The sequence below is a fragment of the Astatotilapia calliptera genome, chromosome 22 (genome assembly GCF_964374335.1).
Source record: "Astatotilapia calliptera chromosome 22, fAstCal68.1, whole genome shotgun sequence".
NCBI lineage: Eukaryota > Metazoa > Chordata > Actinopteri > Cichliformes > Cichlidae > Astatotilapia > Astatotilapia calliptera.
The window spans coordinates 8,326,989-8,349,984 of record NC_137442.1 but is presented as its reverse complement, the minus strand read 5'-3'; the positions used below and the strand labels follow the sequence as shown (position 1 = coordinate 8,349,984).

Below are 22,996 nucleotides of genomic sequence, written 5' to 3'. Positions count from 1 at the left end.
GGAAAGGGAGAAAGAAAGATGAAGGAAAAGAAAAACAGAAGGGAAGAGGGACCGTGAGAAAGGGTACTTAAAAAGAGAAAGAAGAGGAAAAAAGAAAAAAAATCTCCTGGATCACCTGTTGAGAGAAAAAGAAGAGAAAACAAGCAACAACAAAAAAAACAGAGCAACATACTAAACACAACACCATCACATTAATCTAGCTAAGTGTAAACAGCAGTAAATACGAAATGTTGAATGTTGTTGTGTAGCAAGCAGGACAGACAGCGCACAATGTGCTTGGAAATAGCAGCCAATAAAGGTATAGTTTATGTCTATGAACAGTGGACACCCGTGTGCACACCTGTGCGGATCAGCGCGCTTGTATTCAAAAGGTTTCCCCATGTAATGGTCTGCTAGAGGATGTAGAGAGCCACAGCCCCCTCCCCCAAGGCATGAAGCAGGCATGGAGGAGATCCAGGCTCCAGACATCCAGAGGCCCCAGAGTGCAAGAGCCCAAGGAGGACCACCGGAGGGGCATCCGTGCCACCCTCCTGGGAAGAGCTGAGGAGAGCCCCAGATGAGGGGTCACCCAGTAGCCACGGAACAGAAGCCAGAGGAGGCTGCAGCGGCGTGCCCGCCGGCTCTGCTGGCAGCCAGCTGTGCCAGAGTGAACCAAGGCGCAGGCCGAGAGGCCGGAGGCCCGAGGGCCCCCTTTGCCCCGGAAGAGGCCTGACCGAGCAACAGGCACCAGGCCCCGCCAAGTAGTCACCGGGAGTGAGCTGGTACATACCTGAGCGCCCAGCCCCGGACACCAAGAACCACCAACGCACTGACCCCTGAGGGCATCAGTTACCGGCAGGGAGTGTGGTGAGGGGAGATAGGCCTTTGGAGGGCCTGGGAGTTCCCAGAGAGGTGGAGTGTAAGATCCGACCTGACATATAAACACAAACATGCATTCCCACCCTCATGCACACATATACAAATACTCAGCACTCACCCAACGTAGGGATAGACATACACTGTACACACAATCACACTCCCCAAACAAACTCTATACCCCAGGTCCAGGTTCCCTCGCCCCTGGAGGGAGAAGCGGCACCTAGACCCAGGAGATGTTACCCTTTCCCCCGGGGTGGAGGCAAGCGGTCGTCCAAGGCTCCGCAGCAGCAAGGAGGCCCTGCATCCCAGATCCCAATCAGACGGCCAACACCGCTATTGTTGAATGTATTAATGTAATGTTTTCTGACTTACTTGACCTCCTTTTAGTTAACTTTTACTTACCATATACTTAATGCTGTGGCGTTAATAAAGTTTTGAAGAAAAAAAATGTTTACATCCCCCCCTACAGGAGCACGCGCTCAACTCAACTCTTTCTCCTATTGGCTGTTCTGATATGTAGCTCCACCCACCGCCATACATACATTTAACTCATAAAAAAAGAGAAAAGAAACCAGTTTGATGCTGGCGGGGTTTTTTTTTTTCACGTTTTTCTGAAACAGTAAAGTCTGAACTGTGTTTAACTGTAATGCAGAAAAATTCTCACTTATATCGTAATGTTTTATATATTTTATTTTATTATTTTATTCAGTAGTTTATTCTCCTTCCAGTGGTTAGGCGTTTGACGCTAAAGCAGTGTGAATTTAAACGTAAGGTAAACAGTTGCAAGTAGTCAACTTTGTTTTAAATGTTTTAATTAAAAAACATGATTGCTCCGATTGGGAGTATTTATAGGCATGCGCAACATGCACGTGTCGTAAACGTACGCGCAATGGCATCAGAGGCAAGTGACGAGACGACGGTAAGTTTGCAGCTGTCACTTTAAAGGGTAAAAGTAGTTCCGCTCTCTGCGGTTCACTTACACCGCTCACTCGTTTCTGTAGCCTTCGCACGCCGCGGTAGAGCCAAAGGACATACTTAAAGTAACTCGTTATTGTTATTTTTATTTAACTTTATTTTTAAGCAAGTGATTTGGCTATTCTCACCCTTGCTTTTCGACCCACAAAGCTCACTTTGGTTGAGTGACGTTTAAAAACAAGTGAGCAAAGTTTGCATCCTTGAATTTTAAATGGCAGCTTTCGATGAAGTGCACACTGATTGGATTAATGTCATGAAGCACAACAGATAAATTAACACCTGAACATGGGATAGAGTGTGGTTTAGGGTTCAATTCAAAGCACCTGGTCAATTATCCTGTGTAAAACCCTTAAGCCCCCCTCATTTCTTTATATTTTTTAACAATGTTTTGCAAATATGCATGGTAATACAGTGTATGCACAAGGAAAACACTTCTGGCCAGTTTGAAAGTTAATACTTGGAAGTCTTCATTCTTCAAGACAGCCTGAATTCACTTGAGCAAGTTTTATTTTAAGTTCTTCAAGTAGTCTTCAGGGATAGTTCTGCAGGCTTCCTGAAGAACATTCAAAGCGCTTCTTTGGATGCCAGCTTCTTTTTGTTCTCTTCTCTATCAAGATGTTTTCCGATCACTGTCATGCTGAAAAGTCATTCGACTTGCATATGATATTGAATGGTGGATAAAAATCTGATTCCTTTAATTTTGCCAAGATCCCAAACACCAAAGTCTGAAATTCAGCCCCAAGCCATGATGGAGTTTTAAGGATGGCTGTAGATGCACTGTTGCCACTGATGTTAACTCTATGGATCAGCTAAAAGTAAAGCTGCATCTGTCAGGTTTTTGCTGGATTTTTTTTTTTTTTTTTTTTTTTTTTTTCCCCCCACCTCATTTTATTTAGGCCTGCCGCTTTATTTGTCCTCCACTTGGACACACTTGCTGTATGGGAAGCTGTGGTTTAATAGGCATTCCACTGAAAATGGTCAGGAACTAGAATGAAAATGAGAAATGCCCAGTTTCCAAGGAAAACCCTCAAACTATTGCTCAAGACAAGTTGAGCAAGACAGAAAATCAGAAGACTGAGTCATTGGAAGCATAATGCAAAGAAAAGGCTGGCTCGAGGCTTTTAAACCGTGCTCTGTTATAGATACAATGTTACTGCTGAGGCTTTCTGTTGCTGCATGATAGTACATTTCTGGATGTTTCCTTTGTTCAACATCCTGTGGTCAGAAATGAAACAACCTATAAGCTGCAAGTCTGGAGCCTGCTGGAGTATGGTCCATGATTTAATGCTGATGATATATGTATTTAACTTCAAAAAATAAAAGCATTGTTCTGTAGTGTAAGGCAGGTGCAGCCTCTTGTGGACAATATCTGCCATTTTACCTCTGAAGGTCAACTACCTTTGTTTGCCATTGACACTGACATTTTTTAATCTCTTCTTCAGATGACACTGGAAGAATCCATGGCACGACGGTATGACTACTTTTGAGGATTTGCGTTATTATTGTATTTTGAGGTGTGATTGGACTGTCGGACTGTACGGAGTTCAGTTTTGTGTCTTTGCAGTCGTCGCCTAAAGAGAAGAGAGAGGGAGACTTCATGGCTGGGACGAAAAGTAAGAGACAAATCATTTGAAAGCATGGTTGTGACTTTAAGTCGCATAAAACGGTTCTCTACAGCCACTTCTGTACAGTTTATAACTTTGTTTTTTAATCCTGCAGTACAGAAAAAGTGAGAACACACTGCATCAAAGGGTATGTCACCTTCTTGAAGTACGAGTCAACAAATGGCAGATCATTGATAAAATGTGAGTGGATTTTCTTTTTAATTTCAGCTCAGAAAGCTTATTAAGATCACTCCGAGGTCACCTCTCCAGGATGCAGTCCAGCCAGCATCGATTCCCTTAGTTGCCTCAAGCCGGCTGTTCTCGCTGCACCCTTACCTTGGGTATTTTCTTTTTTTTCTTATCCTGACATCTTCTGCTGTTGATGCTTTTCTGTTAGACTGATTAGTTATTTTTAAACATGACAAAATAATCCATGGAAACTTTTATTATTCAGATAATTCCATTGAAACCAGTGATGAGTCGTTGGCAGAAGACAGGCAGCTCAAAGTGCCTGTCTAAGCACACATCAAAGCTAACTCCATTATCAAGTTGATAAAACTACACTGTAAAGATGATTTTGTTTGTCTTTTATATTCTGTAAAATATAACATTTTAACAAAATTGCAGTTTTATTACCCCCTCAGCTATAAAAGGCTGATGGTGTGCTTTGGTCACTAGGGATGGTAATTGGAAAATTCCAAGGACTTGGAGTACTGGGAACTTGATGGATACATTGCTTGCATCACCTTGCCAGGCGGGTAGTTTGTGAATGCAGTAACTAGAACAGGGTTTTGGCATAGGATTTTCAAACGGATACCTTAGGTGTATCTACTAGTGGGCTGATGGGTAGCACTGGCAGCCTCCAGAGGTTGCTGCTTGACCGTGCGAGGTAACGTTAAAGAACTTCAAAAGCAGCAAAGTCTCGCATCAACTTTATGCTTTTTTTTAAATTTTATTTTATTTTTTTTCCCCATTAACCTTTAAAGGATTTACATTTTCTCTTCACTTACTGCTGTAACTTTAATTGACTGTATATTACAGATGTGAGTCTTCCGATGAGGAGTGGGTGAAGATGATCGGCACGCCGAGGAACATCAGACGCAGCAGCGTGAGCTTCAGGGAGAGGCAGCCCCTGTTAACACCCAGAATGAGATCGATCATCCTCTACTGGTTAATGAAGGTTGTTGTTGTTGTTGTTGTTTTGAAATTAGAATTTTCAGTAATATCAAAGCAGCATTGAATGTTATTTTTAGTGTTTGTAGCTAAAAATGATTTACTTGGAATACAGTCGTGAGTAGTGCATATCAATCCAAATTAGAATGTGTAGATTAGCTGTCTCATCTAAATGACACATTAATAGGACTTTCATGATTGTTCCTGCAGGTGTGTGAGGCATACGCTGTTCACAGGGAGACTTTCTACCTGGCACAGGACTACTTTGACCGTTTTCTGTTGGTTGAGAGAAATCTTAAGTTGGGTGTGCTGCAGCTCATTGTGCTCACATGTCTTCTTATAGCATCAAAGATGGAGGTAAAATTACTGTTTAGTAGTTTTCTTTTTTTCTTTTTGTGTTAAATCTAAAATACAAATTCTTATTACTTATTCCAATGTTTTTATTTGCACTGTGGGTTTCTTGATGGTGCGAACAGGGATTAAAGTGTCACAAAGTGCATTTAAGTGGGAACCAGTGGTGACTCTCTTGCTTGTGCGTGGCAGACCTGAACTGTTGTTGTAATTCGGCTTTACTGCGCTTCGACTGCATTCTTCATACGTATGTGGCTTCTTTCCACCCATTAGCCATAGCCTGCTGTCAAATACAGCAGAGTGAAAGGAAAGGGTAACATCAGATTAAAAATTTTAAATGTAGGATTGAAATTTGACTTGCTTGACTTTGTGTGAAACTACTAACTGGGTTGATTTAAAGGTACTAGAAAGGTGTTCCTGCCCACTTTAACCCCTGGTTGATTAAAGGTGTTTTATTTATTTTATAGGAATCTAAACCTTTAAAGATCTTGCATCTGTCACGTGTGGCTCATGGGATCTACCATGTAGAAGAATTCCGTCATATGGAGTTGGTCATTTTGAGGGTAATACTTTTAACTCACTATTCATCATATGCACCTGTTCCATTGTGCATTTTATAAATCCATATGCTTTTGTATGCTCTGCAGACATTGCGCTGGTACACTCGTCCGGAAACGGCTTTGACCTGGCTGAAGTTCCTCCTGCAGGTGATCTTCAGGAAAGAAAAAGCAAACCTGCTTGAGCAGCCGTTTCCAAAAGATACTTACATGAGAAGTGCAAATGTAGGTGTTTGAGTTCACTTATATTTAAGTCAACAGTTCTATAATACATCTACAAATAAGACTGTATTGCAAGAGAAGTGAAATATCCTTGCTAACCTTGTGTGTAGTTGCTCAAGGTGTTTTTGTTTTAGCTTTTAGATCTGTGCATCCTTGACGTGAACTCGATGGACATACCTTATCACGGATTGGCTGCCTCAGTCCTGTGTTATTTCGTGGACCAGGGACTGGTAGAAAAAGTTGCATGTAAGAGTTGGAGACTTAAAAAACAGAAGTAAAATAACTAAAAAATGTGGGAAAACGTGTTACACCTGACACACAGGAAGAACGAAGTTAATGTTTAAAATGAGAAGGCTCAACTCTTGAACATGTCAGGTTATTCAGTCTGTATGTTTGGTTTCTCTGTTTAGGTCTGCCCAGAGAACACCTCCAGCCATGTGTTGACTGGCTGGCCCCCTTTATGGATGCACTGGAAGACTTTGGCACAGTCACACAGAAAGTGTTTCCCACAGTAAGAAGAGAAGACCAATACAACATCCAGGCAAACTTGGACTACATGTCCATTTTGGTTAGTGTCTTTTTTTTTTTCTTTTTTCTTTTTCTCTCTTCCCCCTCTGTGGTCTTCCTTATAATTTAAGGTTGAAGTCAGACTAGAAAATGCAGTCGGGAAAATGATTGTTTACCCATACAAAAGCAAACTCCTAAGACTTGAAATGTTTGTAGAAGCTATATAGAGCTTACAGATGGAAGCTGGTTTAATGCAGTTTGTGATGGCGGCAACCTGTGTTGCATCTGGCATACTAAGAGCTATAAATAAAGGGACTGGCATTGGATAACTCCTCTTCTGACACATGATCTATATTCGCTGACCACTTCAGTAGGTACATCTGCTCGACTGGTGGTCAACCTTGTACAATTGGTCAATCACATGGCAGAAACTCTGTGCATTTAGACATGGTCAAGAGGACCTACTGAAGTTGGAACTGAGCATCAGAATAAGGAAGAAGCTTTATTTTAAGTGACTTTGATCATGACGTGTTTGATGCCAGGTGGGCTGGTCTGAGTATTTCGAAAACCTTGATCTGCAGTATGACATTCATACTGCTTTGCCTTCTTGTTTGACACGCTGTCAGTTTTTTACAACCGTTCCAGAAACAAGAATGCAAAGTCAAAGCTAAGAGCAGTGGTATGAGACACCATACCTCTGCCAATGCTGAGGAATTTGAAATGATGAGGTTGACTTGAATCTGTGTGAGTAGTGTTGCCTATCATTCTATTTGGTTGCCCACTTCTGTGGACGGAAATTCAAATGGATCACTCGTTTACAGTACTGTGCTAGTATGAACCCATAATTCTGCAGCCTTTTAGTTATTGAATGATGTCGTCACTCCTTTGCCATTCTTAAACTTCATTGGGGGAGATGGCAGAGCTTTTGACATTAGCCATAAAAAAAAAAAAACAACAAACAAACCCTGGACCATGTTTCTGTATTGCAGAATGAAACCCTGAATGCACAATTTCACGTAAAAGCATTTCTTTGATTTTAAGAAAATATATTTAGTTTTGGTATAAAGTGAACATTTGAACAACTTATTTTTCCCAGCTGACACACGTGAAACTGCTCATTTGTAGAAGTCTTATTTTGCAGAAGGGAATGAAACTCTAAAGGTTTCTTCCCCCCCCCCCCCCGGCATATTTATTCTGTTTAAAATGAAATGTTATTTTTAATTTTAAAAAAAAAAGACTAAAAATGAAAGACTTGAATTCCAAGTTGTTACCCTTACAGTGTCGATAAATTGCTTCCGTTAATTTTTAGGATGTTGCTCACAAGGCAATAAAAGGCAATTCTCCTACAAATGATGTGGAACCGCTCGATGCCACCTCGTACAGGGGGAGGATCTACGTACCTGGGCAAGGACTTACGTCTTCAGAAGATGAAGTTTAACAGAGTCTGAAGGTGCTGATTGCAGTTCTATCTGAAACTTTCCTCAGATTTCCTGCAGAGATGGCTGCAAATGTCCAACTCAGACTGATCTGACAGAGTTGAATGCTGAATCAAAATAAATTGTGTCGTAGTCTTAGTATGCCATAGTGTGAGAATAGTTATTGTTAGTTTAGAGTTGAATAGTTGTCACCCCCACCCACCCCCGCATCTTCCCCTCACCACAAATAGTAGTTCTTGACGTATTCAATCCATTTAAAAGACGATGTAGGAGATCTAAACTGTTAACTGATATTTGAAGGCCACTCTTCTTCTAGCCACTTTTTGTTTTCCCTCATTTTTGGCTTTTAAGGTTTTATTTCAGAAAAATGCAAAGTTCAAAAGTTTGTAACCTGAAGGTGAATTTTTAGAAAATTGTGGGATGCATTTTTTTCCCCCCTCTTTTTAAATGAAGAAATGTTGTGTGCTGCTGTCCAGCAGCCAAAGTATAGTAAAATGAATGCTGTACTAGTGTGAATTTTTAAAAACCCCAAACAAAGCATTAACTGAACCAGGTCCTGATGTGATTAACTCAGGGCATTTTGATTTTATAAGTTTATTGCAAAAGATGAAAATAATACAAATTACCATGTACTTGTTACCACAAAATAAAATATTCATCCCCACCCTGTGAAATCTGACAGTGGTTCGTGTGTTTACTAAAAGTACAGTTTGGCCATCGCCTGCAGGAATCTCTTCTTCCTCTTCTGCGCAGCCAGCTGCAGCACTTCCTCTGGATTACTGGTGTTCAGTTCTGTCTGTCCAATCGCTTTTATCTGAAGGGTTGGGAGAAGACATCGGTTATGTTTTTGTTATGAGAATTCTTATTGAAATATACAAAATCCTACAGGTTCTACACTTCCAAACATTTTATATAAATTCTTTATTGCAGTCCATACACCTGAACGTTTAAGGTTACTCAGTGTGTTTAAGTCTCTCTCCCACAGCCTAATAAAAGCATGTGGAAATCTCTTTAGTTTATATAAATTTGAATATTAATTGATGAACCTCCTTGAAACGTTACAGATCAACTTTCTAATCTGTTTCATTTGGCTGCAGTTCCAACAGTGTAAAATAGACGTGGCAGCAGATTAGGACTCTAAAAACCTCTGTACACCTTTCACCAGCTGAATGCAAAGTCCACTGAGGATGTGACTGAGCTGCACTGCTCTAATTGCAGATAATTATATTTCACTTGTATACTGTGAAATTGATGCTTCCAGATTTTAAAACCATAACTCTGAATATAACCTGCTACAGACTAGGTGGCACATTCAGCTTAAGTTACCATAGAGATCTGGGCAGGTAAAGAGTTGAGCTCTAACTTTAAGCTCAACATTGCTCAGTAACTCTTGTTTCACAATGCATGTCAGATTAAATTTGACCTTTTATGCCTCACAAGTATTTTATTTTTATTAGACATTAACCAGTCTGCTTATATGGGTGGTCATTGACAAGCGTTAGCTGGTCGTCACTTTGTTGCCGGTCTCTTCCTGCATTATTCTTCTATGATTTTATTGCATAAAAGAGAAGTTATAAATCTATACGTATGAGATGCTTTTCAGGTCGCAGCCTTTCGTGGTATAAGCTGTAGGGTTATAAAGACTTACCGCTATTTGTCTCTTCTCAGTCTCTCCTCGTTTGTGGTGAATATCTGAGCAAAAAAAATCAGGAAGCTAAACAGACACTGGAGAGAATGTATTCCTTGAAAAGAAAAAGTAAGTTTTAGCCAACAGTGATTATTGTTACATGAAGGATACGTGTGAGATATTCCAGGATGGTGACGTCCCAGATGTAGTCGTAGAATGAGTCCATGGCGTCGTGACTGTAATGTGAGAGGATACTAGCTGTTATTAAGAATGGCTCTGTGGGTAATGTAATGTGTCCTCCAGGGCCGTACCTGTTCTGCTCCTGAAGCGCTTTGAACGCTGTCATGTAGTCGACTTCTCTCAGAAACTGGCACAGAACAGCAACCTGACGAGAATCAGAGATGTCACATTACTTCCAACTCGCTACATCTGTAAGACACCAGTCAGCACTGAGACACTTACAGTCGGCTTTATACTTTAGCAGAGGTGCACGGAATAATGAGGCAAACAATGGTATTGGTTGATTTGCCTTATTGACTCTCATCAGCAAATAAAGCTGATATATTTTCTCTCATCAGGGTCTATCATTATTATACTGTTATATTGATTTTGTTCTGCTAAATGTTCAAAGAAGGGACGAGGAGCTTTCTAGCTTTTATTCATGAAATTATACTGGGGAAAACAAAGTGGGCACTTGCATCAATCCAACAATATGTTCATTAATTCCTCAGCAGCTAACATTAGTTCACTTTCTCAAATAGGCAGTTTGACCTCTGACCTGTGTGTGGCAGTTCAGCATTGAACAGCATTTAATCATCCTCTTCAGAACCTAAAATAAAAACAGGTGTGTTACTGTTAGGCGAGTCAGTCGGCTCTCATATCTCTCAAACTGCAGAGGCTCACTATGTAGTGCACTCTGGTATTAGTCGGTGTTTTACCTGGTCAGTGTAGATGTCGGGGGGGACGGCTTTGGTGAAGAAGTCCGAGCACACAGCTCCAGCCTGCAGGTAAAGGTTCAGAGCTGCAGAGTACTGATTGGTCACTACATAGGGAGAAATGAAAGTTGTTATTCAAGCTGCAGGTGGCTGTGTCTGAAAATGCTTTCTTAAGGGAATGTTTCGCAATTGCTGTGAAATTTCTTTTAAGTCACTTCAATCTTATTTTTCCTTTCTGTCCAAACGTCAAGTACATTGGTGGAAAAACGTCAGCCTTTGTCTAAGGAATGACAACATTTCACTGATTCAGTGAAGAAAGTTCTCTGAGTTGATGAGATGTGGTGATTGTTCTTACCAAAGTAGATGTCGGCTTGTGTGATAAGCCATGATTGGTTATTGGGGTTTAGAGTGAGAGCATAGGAAACCAACTCCTTGACTGTCACAGCCACAGCTTCCACATCCACTGCCTGTATGCTGCTCAACACACAGATCGGAACATTTAGTTTTTCGTGCTGTGTACATGCTGTTAAAGGGGATGTTTTTCCTTATGTCCTCTCATATTAACAGTTACAGTCATAGTGCAGCTGCTTTTGATTGTTTATGATGTCAGAGAGAGATGATATCCCCTAATATCAAACTGTTTGTGAAGGCTAGCCAATCAGAAGAAAGTTGGCTTGACGACAAAGGAATGAAAACAGCTTGGTTCACACAGAGGATGAACTGAGGAGCATCAGTACAAGTCAAATAAGGATTATTCTGAACTGTGAGTCATGCAAAGCTGCTCTAGTAGAGTCTGAACTAAGAACGTAATAAACAGATCTGTAACTGCAGATAACCTGACAGCTTTTCATGCACAGTGTACTTCCTGTAACTTTTTCACAAGAAAAGTAACCTCTGCTTATAAGCTGTTAGTGTGAAGAGGCATCAACACAATGAATAAAGAGTAAAATGACAATGTACAAGCAGGGGTGCAGGAGTCAAACTAGTCCAAACCACACATATTCACTCAACTCAAAATTCTTATTTCTTCAGTAGCTCAAACAAGCTTTAAAAGATTTCTCTCAGCTTGTAGGAGTTGAGGACAGGAAAAGAGATCCCTGTGTGTCGGTCCTGTAACTAAGTCCGACCAGTGCAGTGTAGCAGAAACAGTTGGTGCAGCTAAAACAAACAGATGAGGTAAAATAGAAAAGTCGTTCCTACTTTGGAAGAGAAGATGGCCAGATGGAGAGATGTTCTGCAGTAACTTCATTTACAATGTCATCCTAAAGAAGAAGAAGAAAAAACAAGGGGCTGAAGATGCAGACAGAAACTACAGCAGCACTGAAATCCCTCAATTTTTCCATTTTACTGTGTTCTATTTATGAATTCAGAGTCATACCCTGACTATACTGTGGAGTCTCACAAACAGTGAGATCAGAGTCGTCAGCACCAGTGGCTCCTGTAAGAATAAGACAAATCACAAGGTAAACAGCTAATTTATTCTTCCACAGTGTGTTTAAGTTGGTATGTGGTGATACTTACTCTAATTTTCTTGGTGAAAGTGATGAATTTGCTCCTGGAGGAGTCACATTAAGAAAACAGAATGAGTGTGACGCTACATGAATCTCAGACATGTTGTAATGTTTCTAAATCCTAAAATGACATCATACCTGTGCAAGATGCCCATGGAGGACTCTCTCTGTTTAATGAGGCCAATTCGGCCGTCGCTGTTCCTCTTGTGTTGGATGGAGATGCTGCAGATCTGAACCACCACATCCCAGAGCTCCTTGGCGGTGCGCCGACTTTCTTTAGGACCTGGAAGCTCCTTACACGTGGATGCCAGGAGCTGACCAAGCTATCGGGACAAAACAGGACAAATTTAATAAAGAAAAATGCAAAAATACTGGCGACCGCTAGACACACCTATGGTATCTGTTTCAAAATCCTACATCACCTTGTTCTCGAGACGTCGCATTGTAATTTATTGGAAATCCCACAGTACCTAAATATAACCAAATCAATCCTGAGAGAGAATACGCTCTCTCAGACTTTCATGTGTCTTGGTGGAAAAATTTTAAGTGGATCTGGTACCACAACTTATTTTTAAATGAATTTAAACCAACTTATTAATTAGTTCATTATGTAATCACTCAAGATTTTTAGTTTTCTTATAGAGCTGTGACTTCTGAGTTGCAGAAGAGTGTCTCAGCTGCCTCAGCTGGGATTTAAATAGCCTTAAACCTTACAGTCAGCTACTGTGTCGATAACTTTGCTATAATTTCATGTTGGTGAATATCAGAAATAGCATCACTGGAGCTGCTAGAAAGAGAAAATTTCATGAAAGTGTTAAAAAAAGAAGCACACAGACGTGTTACCTTGATGTACGGGTTGTTCATGACCAGAGACGGCGACACCTGCAGAGTCAGGTAGTCGTTCTCCCTCCAGTTCAACATGAAGGCGACACACTCCTCTCCCACCACCTGACGTAGAGGCAGATCTGGAAACAAAGACCAGGAAATCCTTCACTGCACCTCCAGAATTGGTGCTATATAACAAGGCCTAGAAGCTGTTTATTCTGCTTTATCGGTAACTGAAGTTTTTATGGATAGCAGACATACGTCTATTTTTACAGTGAGATACATGCTACTCTTGCAGAAGTATCCTAATAGTGCCTTTTTTTTTTTTTTAAACAAATGTTTCTAGCTGCAAGACCAGATCTGTAACTTCTTGTAAGTGACATTAGTTTAGAACATTTGTTTACTGGGGCCCTAGAAATAGATTTTATAGTAGTATATGAAGCCTGATCCACAATGATTTTCTCCCATCACAGACTTAACCTGAAGATGCTGACACTGGAGTGACTCCACTCGCTGCTGTTCACTCACCATGAATCCTCATCTCTAGGTAACCTCTGACCCTGCTGACCAAGTCAGGGGGCGGCCGCTCCTTGCTCCCCTCGGCCGCCATCGCCTCGTGTGCGCGGACCTCCAGCAGCAAGATCTCATTCAGCATCACCTGCCTCAGCTTTGGGGAAAACTCTGTGACGAGCTCCAGACAGGCTGAGAAAAGCTGCCGTGCATGGGCGAAGTCCTGAGGAAAACATGCTCCATGTATTAAGCAGTTAAAAGTGATGCTCTATGATTGGATAACAACGTTTAATTATTAAAATAACATTTATGCCCCACTGAGCGTTGATAATGGCTCAGACCTTTATTGAAATGCAGTGGAGTCCTTTGGCCATGAGGATATAAACCAGGTCCTTGGTCAGGTTGTCTTTAATGCCGAGGATCACATTAATGTAGTCTGGAGGAACCTCCCACTGTTCATATAAACAGGAAGTGGTAGGTTAATTCAGATCATCTTGGTTGGTTTCGTGTGTTAGAAGTAAGGATTGAAAATTATTCCAAATGTGTGTATATATGTGTATATGTGAGAAACTGTAGTCCAGCACAATCCAAGATATCTTAAATGCATTAATGTTGAGCTCATGTCTCTGACCTTGCTGTTGACCCTCCAGAAAGGTCGTTCAGCCAGGCCGTGGAGTTCAATGAGGATCTGTCTGATCCTGCGTGGCTCCAGTGAAAGGATGAGCTGCTGCTCCAGCTGGCCAATGTTCACACTCGCTGAAGCTGTGAAGAAGTGAACCAAACCTCAATATGTCTCATGGTTTTCATGTGGAGAAGCGGCAGTGTTATGTAGCAGAAGTGTACAAAAGGCCAGCCAGTTCGCAGAACTCACGAACGGAGCCACAACTGTGGAGTAAGATATCAGCATACTGTTGCTGTTTAGCCAATGAGCGGTGAGGCAACCCATTCTCTTCACCAATCAGAAGAGGGTTAGACTTCATCATTTCTTCACTACCAGACACACTGGACCCACTACAGTTCGCTTACCGTCCAAATCGTTCCACAGACGATGCCATCACTCACTCACTTGGACACTAGAAGGGGGAATTATGTTAAAATGCTCTTCATAGACTACAGCTCTGCATTTAATACCATAATTCCCTCCACACTCACCACCAAGCTGGAGCATCTGGGACTCAGCTCATCTATGTGTCAGTGGATCTCCAACTTCCTAACTGGCAGACCACAGGCAGTAAGGATGGGCGGACATGTCTCAGCCTCCACCACTCTCAGCACTGGAGCCCCCCAGGGGTGTGTTCTGAGCCCCCTGCTGTACTCTTTGTACACATATGACTGTGTGACCACTACCAGCTCCACCACCATCATCAAGTTTGCTGACGACACCGTCATGGTGGGCCTGATCTCTGATAACAACGAGACGGCCTACCTGAAGGAGATTAGGAATCTGGAGAACTGGTGCCAGAGGAACAACCTCCTTCTAAACGTCAGTAAGACAAAGGAGCTGATAGTGGACTTCAGCACTAAGCAGGAGAGGAACTACCAGACCCCTGTCATCAACGAGTGCCCAGTGGAGAGAGTGGACAGCTTCAAATGCCTCGGAGTTCACATCACGCAGGACCTGTCATGGTCCTGTCACATCAACACCGTGGTGAAAAAGGCCCGACAGCGTCTCTACCACCTCAGACGCTTGAGAGACTTCCAACTGCCCTCCAAGGTGCTCAGGAACTTTTACTCGTGCACCATAGTAGGGCTGCCACGATTAGTCGACTAGTCACGATTATGTCGACTATTAAAATCGTCGACGACTAATTTAATAGTCGACGCATCGTTTGAAGCTTTGTAAGATCACAAAGGACGCAGGAATGAGTAGTAGGATTTAAGAGTGTAATAACGGACTGAAACAGAAGATGGCAGCACTGCATGTCCAAGGATGCCAGCTGCCGTTAAACCCCGAAGAAGAAGAAGCTGTGTCCCAGAATTCATAGCGCAGCTGTCAACAATGGCGGCAGCTAGTTAGTTTTAACTTTACTCTTATTATTCTTTCTGGGTCACAAAATAAACCTTTAACATATTTTCAGGCGAGAATGTAGCTGTGTAAACCTCAAATATCTGCTCAGTTTATCAGGACACCACATATTTTCAAAAGCGCTCCGACATTTTCGGAGACGTCTGTTACCCACTAGCTCGTTAGCTAGGTGGGGGCAAGGCTAACTAGAGCAGTGAGAACACCGGACTCCCGGCAAATCGTTTTCAAACCCACCGCCGTCTTTCGCTAGTCAGGTTAAACATATATATAAGTCACTTAGATAACTTAAAAATTTTATTGTTTGGCTTTCTTTAGTATTTTATTTGTTCCTGAGTAAATCGGTTTGGCTGAGATTAAAGTTATAGTTTTTGCACAGCTAAAACTGTCAAGCAGACAGCTGATTATCAGAAGTGTGAGACGCTGGAGAATATACTCCGGTGTCCTGTTATATTTTAGAAAGCAAGGAGTTTATTAAACTTCACCGAAACAATCTGCAAATTTCATTAAAAATTAATAAACTACCATCTTGTCTTTATTTTTAGTTAGCACAAACACTTCAAGCTGTAAGCTAATGATAGTTATATAAGACCAGATGCTGCTGGTGCAATAAGCTGTACGCTGTACTCCAATGGATGATGATCTGATTAGTCGACTAATCGCAAAAATAATCTGTGACTAGTCGACTATCAAAATAATCGTTTGTGGCAGCCCTACACCATAGAGAGCATCCTGACGGGAAACATCTTAACCTGGTTCGGGAACAGCACCATGCAGGACAGACAAGCTCTACAGAGGGTTGTGCGATCAGCTGAGCGCAATATTCGCTCTGAGCTCCCTGACCTGCACTCAATCTACAGCAGGCGGTGCTGGACCAAGGCCAGGAAGATCGTGAAGGACCTCAGCCATCCCAACAACAGACTGTTCTCTCTGTTGAGGTCAGGAAAGCGATTCCGCTCCCTGAAGACCAACACAGAGAGACTGAGGAGGAGCTTCTTCCCGCAGGCGATACGGTCTCTCAATCACACCACCACACAGTCCTGACCCACACATATGGTTCTTACACACACACTGGACATTGTTTTCACTTCATCACTTAGATCACTTTGAGCATATTTGCACTGCACAAGACATAATGTGGATTGCACAACACTGGTCACTACATTCTTCATTTCCAGTTAATACTTCTACAGCTGCTGTTATTGTGTATATATTTATTTATTTATACTTCTTCATACATTCTTATATAGTTCTATACTGTGTATTGTGTATTTTGTTGTACAGTTATTTTATTTTCAACTTTAATTTATATTTTATTCCTTCCTAGTTAAATTTACCCTTTTTAATTTTTCATATTTATTTCCTATCTTATTCATAGCCTTTTCCTTTTTTTTTTTTTTCTTTAGGTCACGAGCAGTTGTCTAAGCATTTCACTGCATATCGTACTGTGTATGACTGTGTACGTGACAAATAAAAATTTAAATTTGAATTTTGAAGACCCAATTCTACCTCATCATTACGCACACGTCGACGCACAGAGTTCGGTCGGAGCTGCAGGTGGGAAGAGTCAGCAGAGTTTTACTCACCATGTGGATTTTCGTTCCTTCTAATGCCGTCCATGAGACTGTAAGTTTCTGTGTTCTATCGTGTTTGTTCTTTGCTGCGGCCATTATCCTCCCTTGTTTAATCCGTGGCGCACCCTTTGTTTACCGAATGTTACTGCCGTTTACTGCGAAGTAGTGATGTGCGGATCGATACTGAAATATCGATTCCTCCGATACCAGTCATTTATGTTCTAGAATCGATACTCATATTAAAATATCGATATTTTAGTAATTTAGGGTAAATTTGTAGGTTATCATTAACAGGAACAGAGTGCAAATAAACTATATCATTTGGATTATCTACATTGGAAGGAACTACTTAGTCTTCCGCCTGTCATAGTCGTGACATATGTTTGTATAAATGTGTCCAGCCCCTTGTTGTGCACACTCACAACAATGGCTGAGCATAAATGGAGTCATGTGCAGACGTATTTTACTTCCACAAACGGTTGAGACATAGTTTGCAATACATGTGGCAAGAAAGGGAGGTGTTTTGGCAACACTACTAACCTCATCAAGCACAAGAATATGACGAGCTTATGTTGAGGTGAACTGAAGAGGAGGAGTGGACATGGACAGGTGCTGCAAGGGCGAGACGGACGTCTCTCACGGAGTCCTTTAGTGCTGCAGGCAGGCAACGTGTTCAAATAGCGCACAACTTCAGTTTTTTTTTTATTTCTATATGATAACTGTGCATTATTAAGCGATAAGAACAAGTAATCCGATGTCCTGTAATCATTATGATGCTATAATTTGAGATACAATAACTGAAATACGTTTTTGTACAAAGTATCGGTATCGGATCAGTATCGTCGATACCACCCTGAATTTAACTTTGTATCGGATCGGAAAGGAAATCAGTGGTATCGCACATCACTACTGCGAAGCAGCCTCTGCCGTGCGGTCATTAAGGGACCGTCACTAATTTCTCATGTTAGCTCTAATGTAAAGTGCCTAGTTAGGATTTATGTAAATAGTAAAATTAGCATTTGTTGACACTCCCTTATTTTGGTTGAATGTTCCACTATCCGGTATTGTTTGTATTGTTGTATTACACATTTAATTCACTCTGTTCACATAATTATGGAAGACTTATGTTCTTTCCAACAGAAACCACACCATCACTCACCACACGGCATATAGCATTTTACAGCCTGTTAAATCCCCTGACTCACATTATGGATGTGTGGTTCGGATTCTTGTTAAATAAATGAGTGAACGGCAGATACCTGAGTGGCAGTGGATTTTGTGGATACGCCATCTGTTCTTATCGGACAACCCTGTTGAGATTGTGGATTCATAGAGTCAGCACCTTATCATCTACATTATTCATAGTCAGGAGGTCAAGTCCATCCCTCTTAAAGTGACCTCCTCCATTACAAGAAGTCTCGGCCACGTACCTGGAATGTCGTAGAAGGAAGGCAGAGGTTTGGCACTGAGGTTGATTGTGGCCGACCGCTTCCTCATCTGCTCCACCAGGACCTTCCTCTCTTCCTCCTTCAGCAGCTCCATGAAGAGCTTATGGGATGACACCACAAACACCAGAGACAGGTCCTCCAAGCTTTCACACAGAGTCCTGCACCATAAGAGGTTTAGAAGGAAGACAAAGTCTTCATCATCATCATCAAGTATAAAATTTGAATAATGTATTGTTGCCCGACATCATCTCTGTAGCAGACCCTTGATAACCTCCTATATAATTGTCCAATGCATGGAAAACAGTGACTCTGACTCACTTCAGGAAATTAGCCATGTTTCTTCTGGACGCCTCAGATGGACGGTCTTTTTCCAGCGAGCGTGTGCACACCTGCAGGACAAACAAAGTCTGACTGTAATCTGCAGTGGCTTTAAACAACTTTTACTACATGAAAGAAAAACTGTTCTTAATATAATACTGAAGTAAAAACCACAGGTCACAATTTACTGAGGTACCTCTAAAATGAAGTCCACCACTTGTTTGCTAGGCTTAAGGAGCAGCTGCTGAAAACGCACGCTGAGGATCTCTCCTTCCAGAGTGTCGCGGACGGCGTTGCAGACACAGAGTTTGTGACACACCTCATCCAGGCCTGATTCCCTGCAGGGAGATGGGATGTTACACAAAAATATGAATGCATAAAATGCTTTTACAAGACTATTTTACAAAATTATTGACTATTTAATGGTATATATCAGCTTAATGTGTTAACCAATTCCAGCTGTTGGCTTAAAGGTGAAAATTTGTGGTCCACAAAGAAACCACAGAAACTGTATTTCCACAAGTAGAATGAGTGAAAGAACAGACCATAACAACTCTCTATGGATCAGTGACTGAAGTCTGTGCTAGCTGCAGTGCGTGCAGAGAGGTTTGATTTTGTTGTTTCCTCACCCTTGTTGGACTTTATACAAGAACTCCCGGAGAACAGACCGTCTGAAGTGGTTTGGCAAACTGCGCGATATGTTGTCTTTGATGAAGGCTTCAATGACGGCCTGCAGAGAATTAAAGTGGAGTTTACAAACCATTTTTTGCCCCCTATTTGTGATGTCAACCTACTTCTGCCTAAGCAACACAACACTCATAAGAATGCAGTACTCAAATCTCTCCAATGTGTTTGCTCTGACCGGGTAGTTGTGAGCCCGGATCAGGCTGTTAATCTGGTCGTAGGGTGTCGTCTGGGGGTCAGAGGGGTCACAGTCTCCGGTCAAAGCTCTACAGGCGTTCCAGTATCCAGCCAGGCGCTTCTCATCCAGGTGAACATGAACTGTTGAGTCTAGCTAAAAGGCGTAGAGAAAAAGGTAAACTGAACCACTGCTAAAGCTCCATGTCAGCAGCTTTTGTGAGAAAAGTTACATCTTGTGGCTCTCCTGAGAAAGTTAAATCATACTGTGTCACTGAAGCTGTGATAAAATATGATTACCTTCTTTAAAAGTTCCTTTGTCTGTCTGAAGTGATCCCGAGCCTTCTCATAGATTGGCAGGTCTGTGCAGCCTTGATGGAAGAAAATGCCTCCTAAATCATAATGCACCTGAAACACAAATCCTTCTATTACTCCAAAGAAAAATTCACTTTTTTTCCAGAAGGATTAGAGTTCTAGAAAGACAGCGCTGTGCACTCAGCCAACCTGGCAGTGCAGCTCATCGGCGCTGATGCGAAGCCCTGCGGTCGAAGACTCTGTCTCTCCGTTGGCAGCAGTGTCTGCGGCCAGCAGGTCCAGAGTCCTCATGGTGTGAACGTAGAAGTCTTTCTTCAGTCTCACAGCTCCTTCCAGCACACTGATAGAATCAGCCGCCTGCTCCTTTAGCTGAAGGAATGAAACATTTTAAAAATAGTATCAACTTCTGCTGTTAGTTTATCTGAAATTTAAATGACATGTCTAATAATATAATTAATAAGGTATAGTTTTATGTACTCACAGAGTATGTATGGATCATAAAAAAGGTGCTTACTCACCACAGTGAGGATGTTTTCAGTCATTTCTTTCTCCTGCTGTACAATATTCAACCTAAATCAGGGCACAACAGAAGCATTCAGTGGAATACATGATTTATTTTTCACTAAATTTGCAAAATTAAGCCTGGATGTTGGTATTTTTACAAAGAATTAGATGAGCACAAGTACATTTTTTATTTATTGTGTATATTTACACAATAAAATATTTTAATTTTAAAATAAGATGAAAGTGATCTGTCTCAATGAGAATTTTAAATTAATATTTTGTGACTAATTAAAGCCAATCAGCAAATGAATGTGGGTAGAACAATGTCTCAATGTTTTCAGAAGTCTGAATGTCTGGCTGGCAACACAAAAACACAATCCCAGAGATTTAAAACTGAAACAGCGTCAGATGTGCTTCTAAAAGTCTTTGAGGGGCTAAAACTCCAGCACAGGAGCAGAGCGGTAGGCAGGTGGTAACATAGCATAACACAAATTTGAGAATAAAAACATGTAAGTGTGGATGCAATAAGTGATAAAGGGGAGGAAGAGGAAGGAGAAGGACTTACATGTTTATCTGGTGGGGTCCAGGTTTGGTTTGTTTCTCTGGAAAGCTGCTCAGCACAATTGTTCTGATGGCCCTTTAACAGACAAAATATAAATGAGACAAATGAGTGGTTAATTCTCTGCCACAATCTCTATTCATGCATCCTCTTTTAATCTACATTTACAGTCTTGGATACAAACATAAATAAACACGTCCATAGTCCATTTTACTAGTTTACCACTGAGCTCATGACAGCTGCTTTCGGAGAGAGTCATCTCACTCACCAGCGGTTGTAGATGATGACAGCCATGGCAGTGGTGGGAGGAAGAGTAGAGAGGTCCAGGTCCACATGTTTCACCCCTGGCGGCACTTTGCTCACACACAGGAGTTCATTCAGCAGCATGTTTAACACAGGAATGGTCAATCTGCCGAGCAGGTATTAGAGAATTGCATAATAGGAATTTTTGTTAAATTACACGCTGAGACATATTCCACTTGGCTTTTTCGTAAACACGCTCTGATAACGAAAGATGTCCATCTAAAACACTCTGACTCACCCTTTCTCAAGCACCTCAAGATCCCATTTCATGTGAGCAGCTACTTTCAGTGCAAGCAGCTTCAATGTGCGGTTCCGACGGTTGTCGGCTGGAGGCTGGACCTGATTCTGCTCATTCACTGATGGCTTCGACGCCTGCTCCAGGAACTGGATGATGAGCTGCACTGGTGCTGGGTCTGCAGAAAGAACAGTTATTAACAAGCATTTACAAGTCCATGAGATGTCATTAAAAATAAACGATGGACTCACGAGTAAGGCTGAACAAACCTGGGTTTGATTTCTGCAGGTGTTTCTCCAGCAGGCTGTCGTCGAGGAGAAACTCAAACCAGGAAGTCTGAAGAGGCGTGCCAGGCCGACTGCTGGTCACAGCGGCCACACGGTCTGCTGCTTCTGCACTCATCCTCGTCTGCAGATATGCAGATATGAACATCAGCTTTATTTAGAATGGATCTTAAGGATAAATATAAAGTGTTTGGGGTTTTTAATGTAAGTTCTTTGTCAGTAAAAACCACATAATGTATTTATTTTTATTTCTATTATATTTATAAACTAGATTAGTTCACTCATCTTAAGGAGAACTGGTGTATAAACAGGTGACTGTAACAGTACTACCTTCTCTTGGGGATTTTTGTCAGGAAAAATGAAATGATCATTTGTTCTTTTAACTTTAAACCAACCAGAACCAGGCAAAGATAATCTGCTCCACCAGGACCTTCCTCTCTTCCTCCTTCAGCAGCTCCATGAAGAGCATCAGAAAGTAATAAAAAAAAAATGGCATCAAGTTACTGCTGCTAAAGCTTCCAAACACTACTGAATCATATGTTGCACTTAGTTTTTCTTTCTTTTCCACATGACTGTATTTGTAATATTGAACAGTTAGGGCCTTTGGATGTACATTAAACCTTTGATACTTAATTAAAAACTCTGTAATTACGTTTCACTCTTTGAAATTAAGTATATTTACAATCATGTAATGTTACTTTCACTCGTTAAAAATCTTGGAGATGGTAAATATATATAAAATTTCATATTTTGTGAACAAAAATATTTATAGTTTCAAAATAATTGTAACTATTATTAGATATTTACTTCCATAATAGGTTAGATAGCTTCACCTGTCAGAGCAGCTAACACTAAAATTTTCAGTAGTTGTTTAGAGAGCTCTAATCATTTTCACGGGGCGTCCTAACTGGGCGGGGGCATCAGATTTACCCATTGAACCTACAAGAATGCACGGTTACAGATGATGTTTCGGGCTGCCACTGTAAACAAACCAAACGCACGCCACCTTCCTATTCTGTGTTATGTTTGGAGCCAGGAGTCTTTTGGCTAATATTTCGGCTAGCCGTCTAGATTTTGGCGGTTGTTCCGCGCATGTTGGGACCAACTGTCTTACCTTAACGGGGCACAGTGATCGTTCAGAAGACAGGAGGGCAAAATGTGCACCAAAATGTCAAAATTAGGAGCTGGACCAGCTACACTAACTGATTCTCTCATAATTCATTGTGCCCTGCGCCATATCTCCTTCGTAATTCCGGTTCCGCTTCGTCGCCAAGGACACACAAAAATGCGCCATGATTGCGCATACTTATGCCGCTTCAGGTCCCATTGGTTCAATTCGTATAAAACTTTAGGGTCGGACGAGTTATTTGCACGGACGTTAAAACGTCTGACAGTGAATTTAGAAATGGAAAAGAAAAATAAGACCTATACTATAAACTTAACTCAATCATTTAAAATGTTTGTCGGGATTTACTTTCACTTGT

The 22,996-nt window shown here is 41.4% G+C and overlaps 2 protein-coding genes across 3 annotated transcripts; one reads left to right on the top strand and one right to left on the bottom strand.

Annotated features, from left to right (window-relative positions):
* Nucleotides 1–1,666: 1,666 nt before the first annotated feature.
* Nucleotides 1,667–8,357, top strand: LOC113014680 (G1/S-specific cyclin-E1-like). Its single transcript, XM_026156356.2, has 12 exons — nucleotides 1,667–1,777; nucleotides 3,276–3,304; nucleotides 3,398–3,446; nucleotides 3,553–3,585; nucleotides 3,666–3,778; nucleotides 4,479–4,617; nucleotides 4,821–4,967; nucleotides 5,429–5,524; nucleotides 5,609–5,743; nucleotides 5,875–5,986; nucleotides 6,151–6,308; nucleotides 7,557–8,357. Exons 1-12 carry the CDS (start codon nucleotides 1,682–1,684, stop codon nucleotides 7,683–7,685), a joined length of 1,236 nt encoding a protein of 411 aa, XP_026012141.1. The 5' UTR covers nucleotides 1,667–1,681; the 3' UTR covers nucleotides 7,686–8,357.
* Nucleotides 8,262–22,767, bottom strand: ints8 (integrator complex subunit 8). 2 transcript variants are annotated; one of them, XM_026156354.2, is made up of 29 exons: nucleotides 22,627–22,767; nucleotides 21,498–21,636; nucleotides 21,232–21,406; nucleotides 20,959–21,099; nucleotides 20,697–20,768; nucleotides 20,146–20,197; nucleotides 19,817–19,996; nucleotides 19,613–19,720; nucleotides 19,317–19,469; nucleotides 19,084–19,184; nucleotides 18,651–18,792; nucleotides 18,455–18,525; nucleotides 18,119–18,294; nucleotides 17,948–17,998; nucleotides 13,723–13,853; nucleotides 13,433–13,543; nucleotides 13,110–13,314; nucleotides 12,600–12,721; nucleotides 11,895–12,079; nucleotides 11,767–11,800; nucleotides 11,624–11,683; nucleotides 11,446–11,507; nucleotides 10,601–10,719; nucleotides 10,249–10,352; nucleotides 10,089–10,139; nucleotides 9,622–9,695; nucleotides 9,482–9,546; nucleotides 9,332–9,375; nucleotides 8,262–8,497 (listed from the first exon to the last, which is right to left on the bottom strand). In XM_026156354.2, exons 2-29 carry the CDS (start codon nucleotides 21,628–21,630, stop codon nucleotides 8,381–8,383), a joined length of 3,039 nt encoding a protein of 1,012 aa, XP_026012139.1. In that variant the 5' UTR covers nucleotides 21,631–21,636; nucleotides 22,627–22,767; the 3' UTR covers nucleotides 8,262–8,380. The 2 variants fall into 2 exon arrangements, with proteins under 2 accessions (XP_026012139.1, XP_026012140.1); XM_026156355.2 differs by lacking the exon at nucleotides 17,948–17,998.
* Nucleotides 22,768–22,996: the final 229 nt, after the last annotated feature.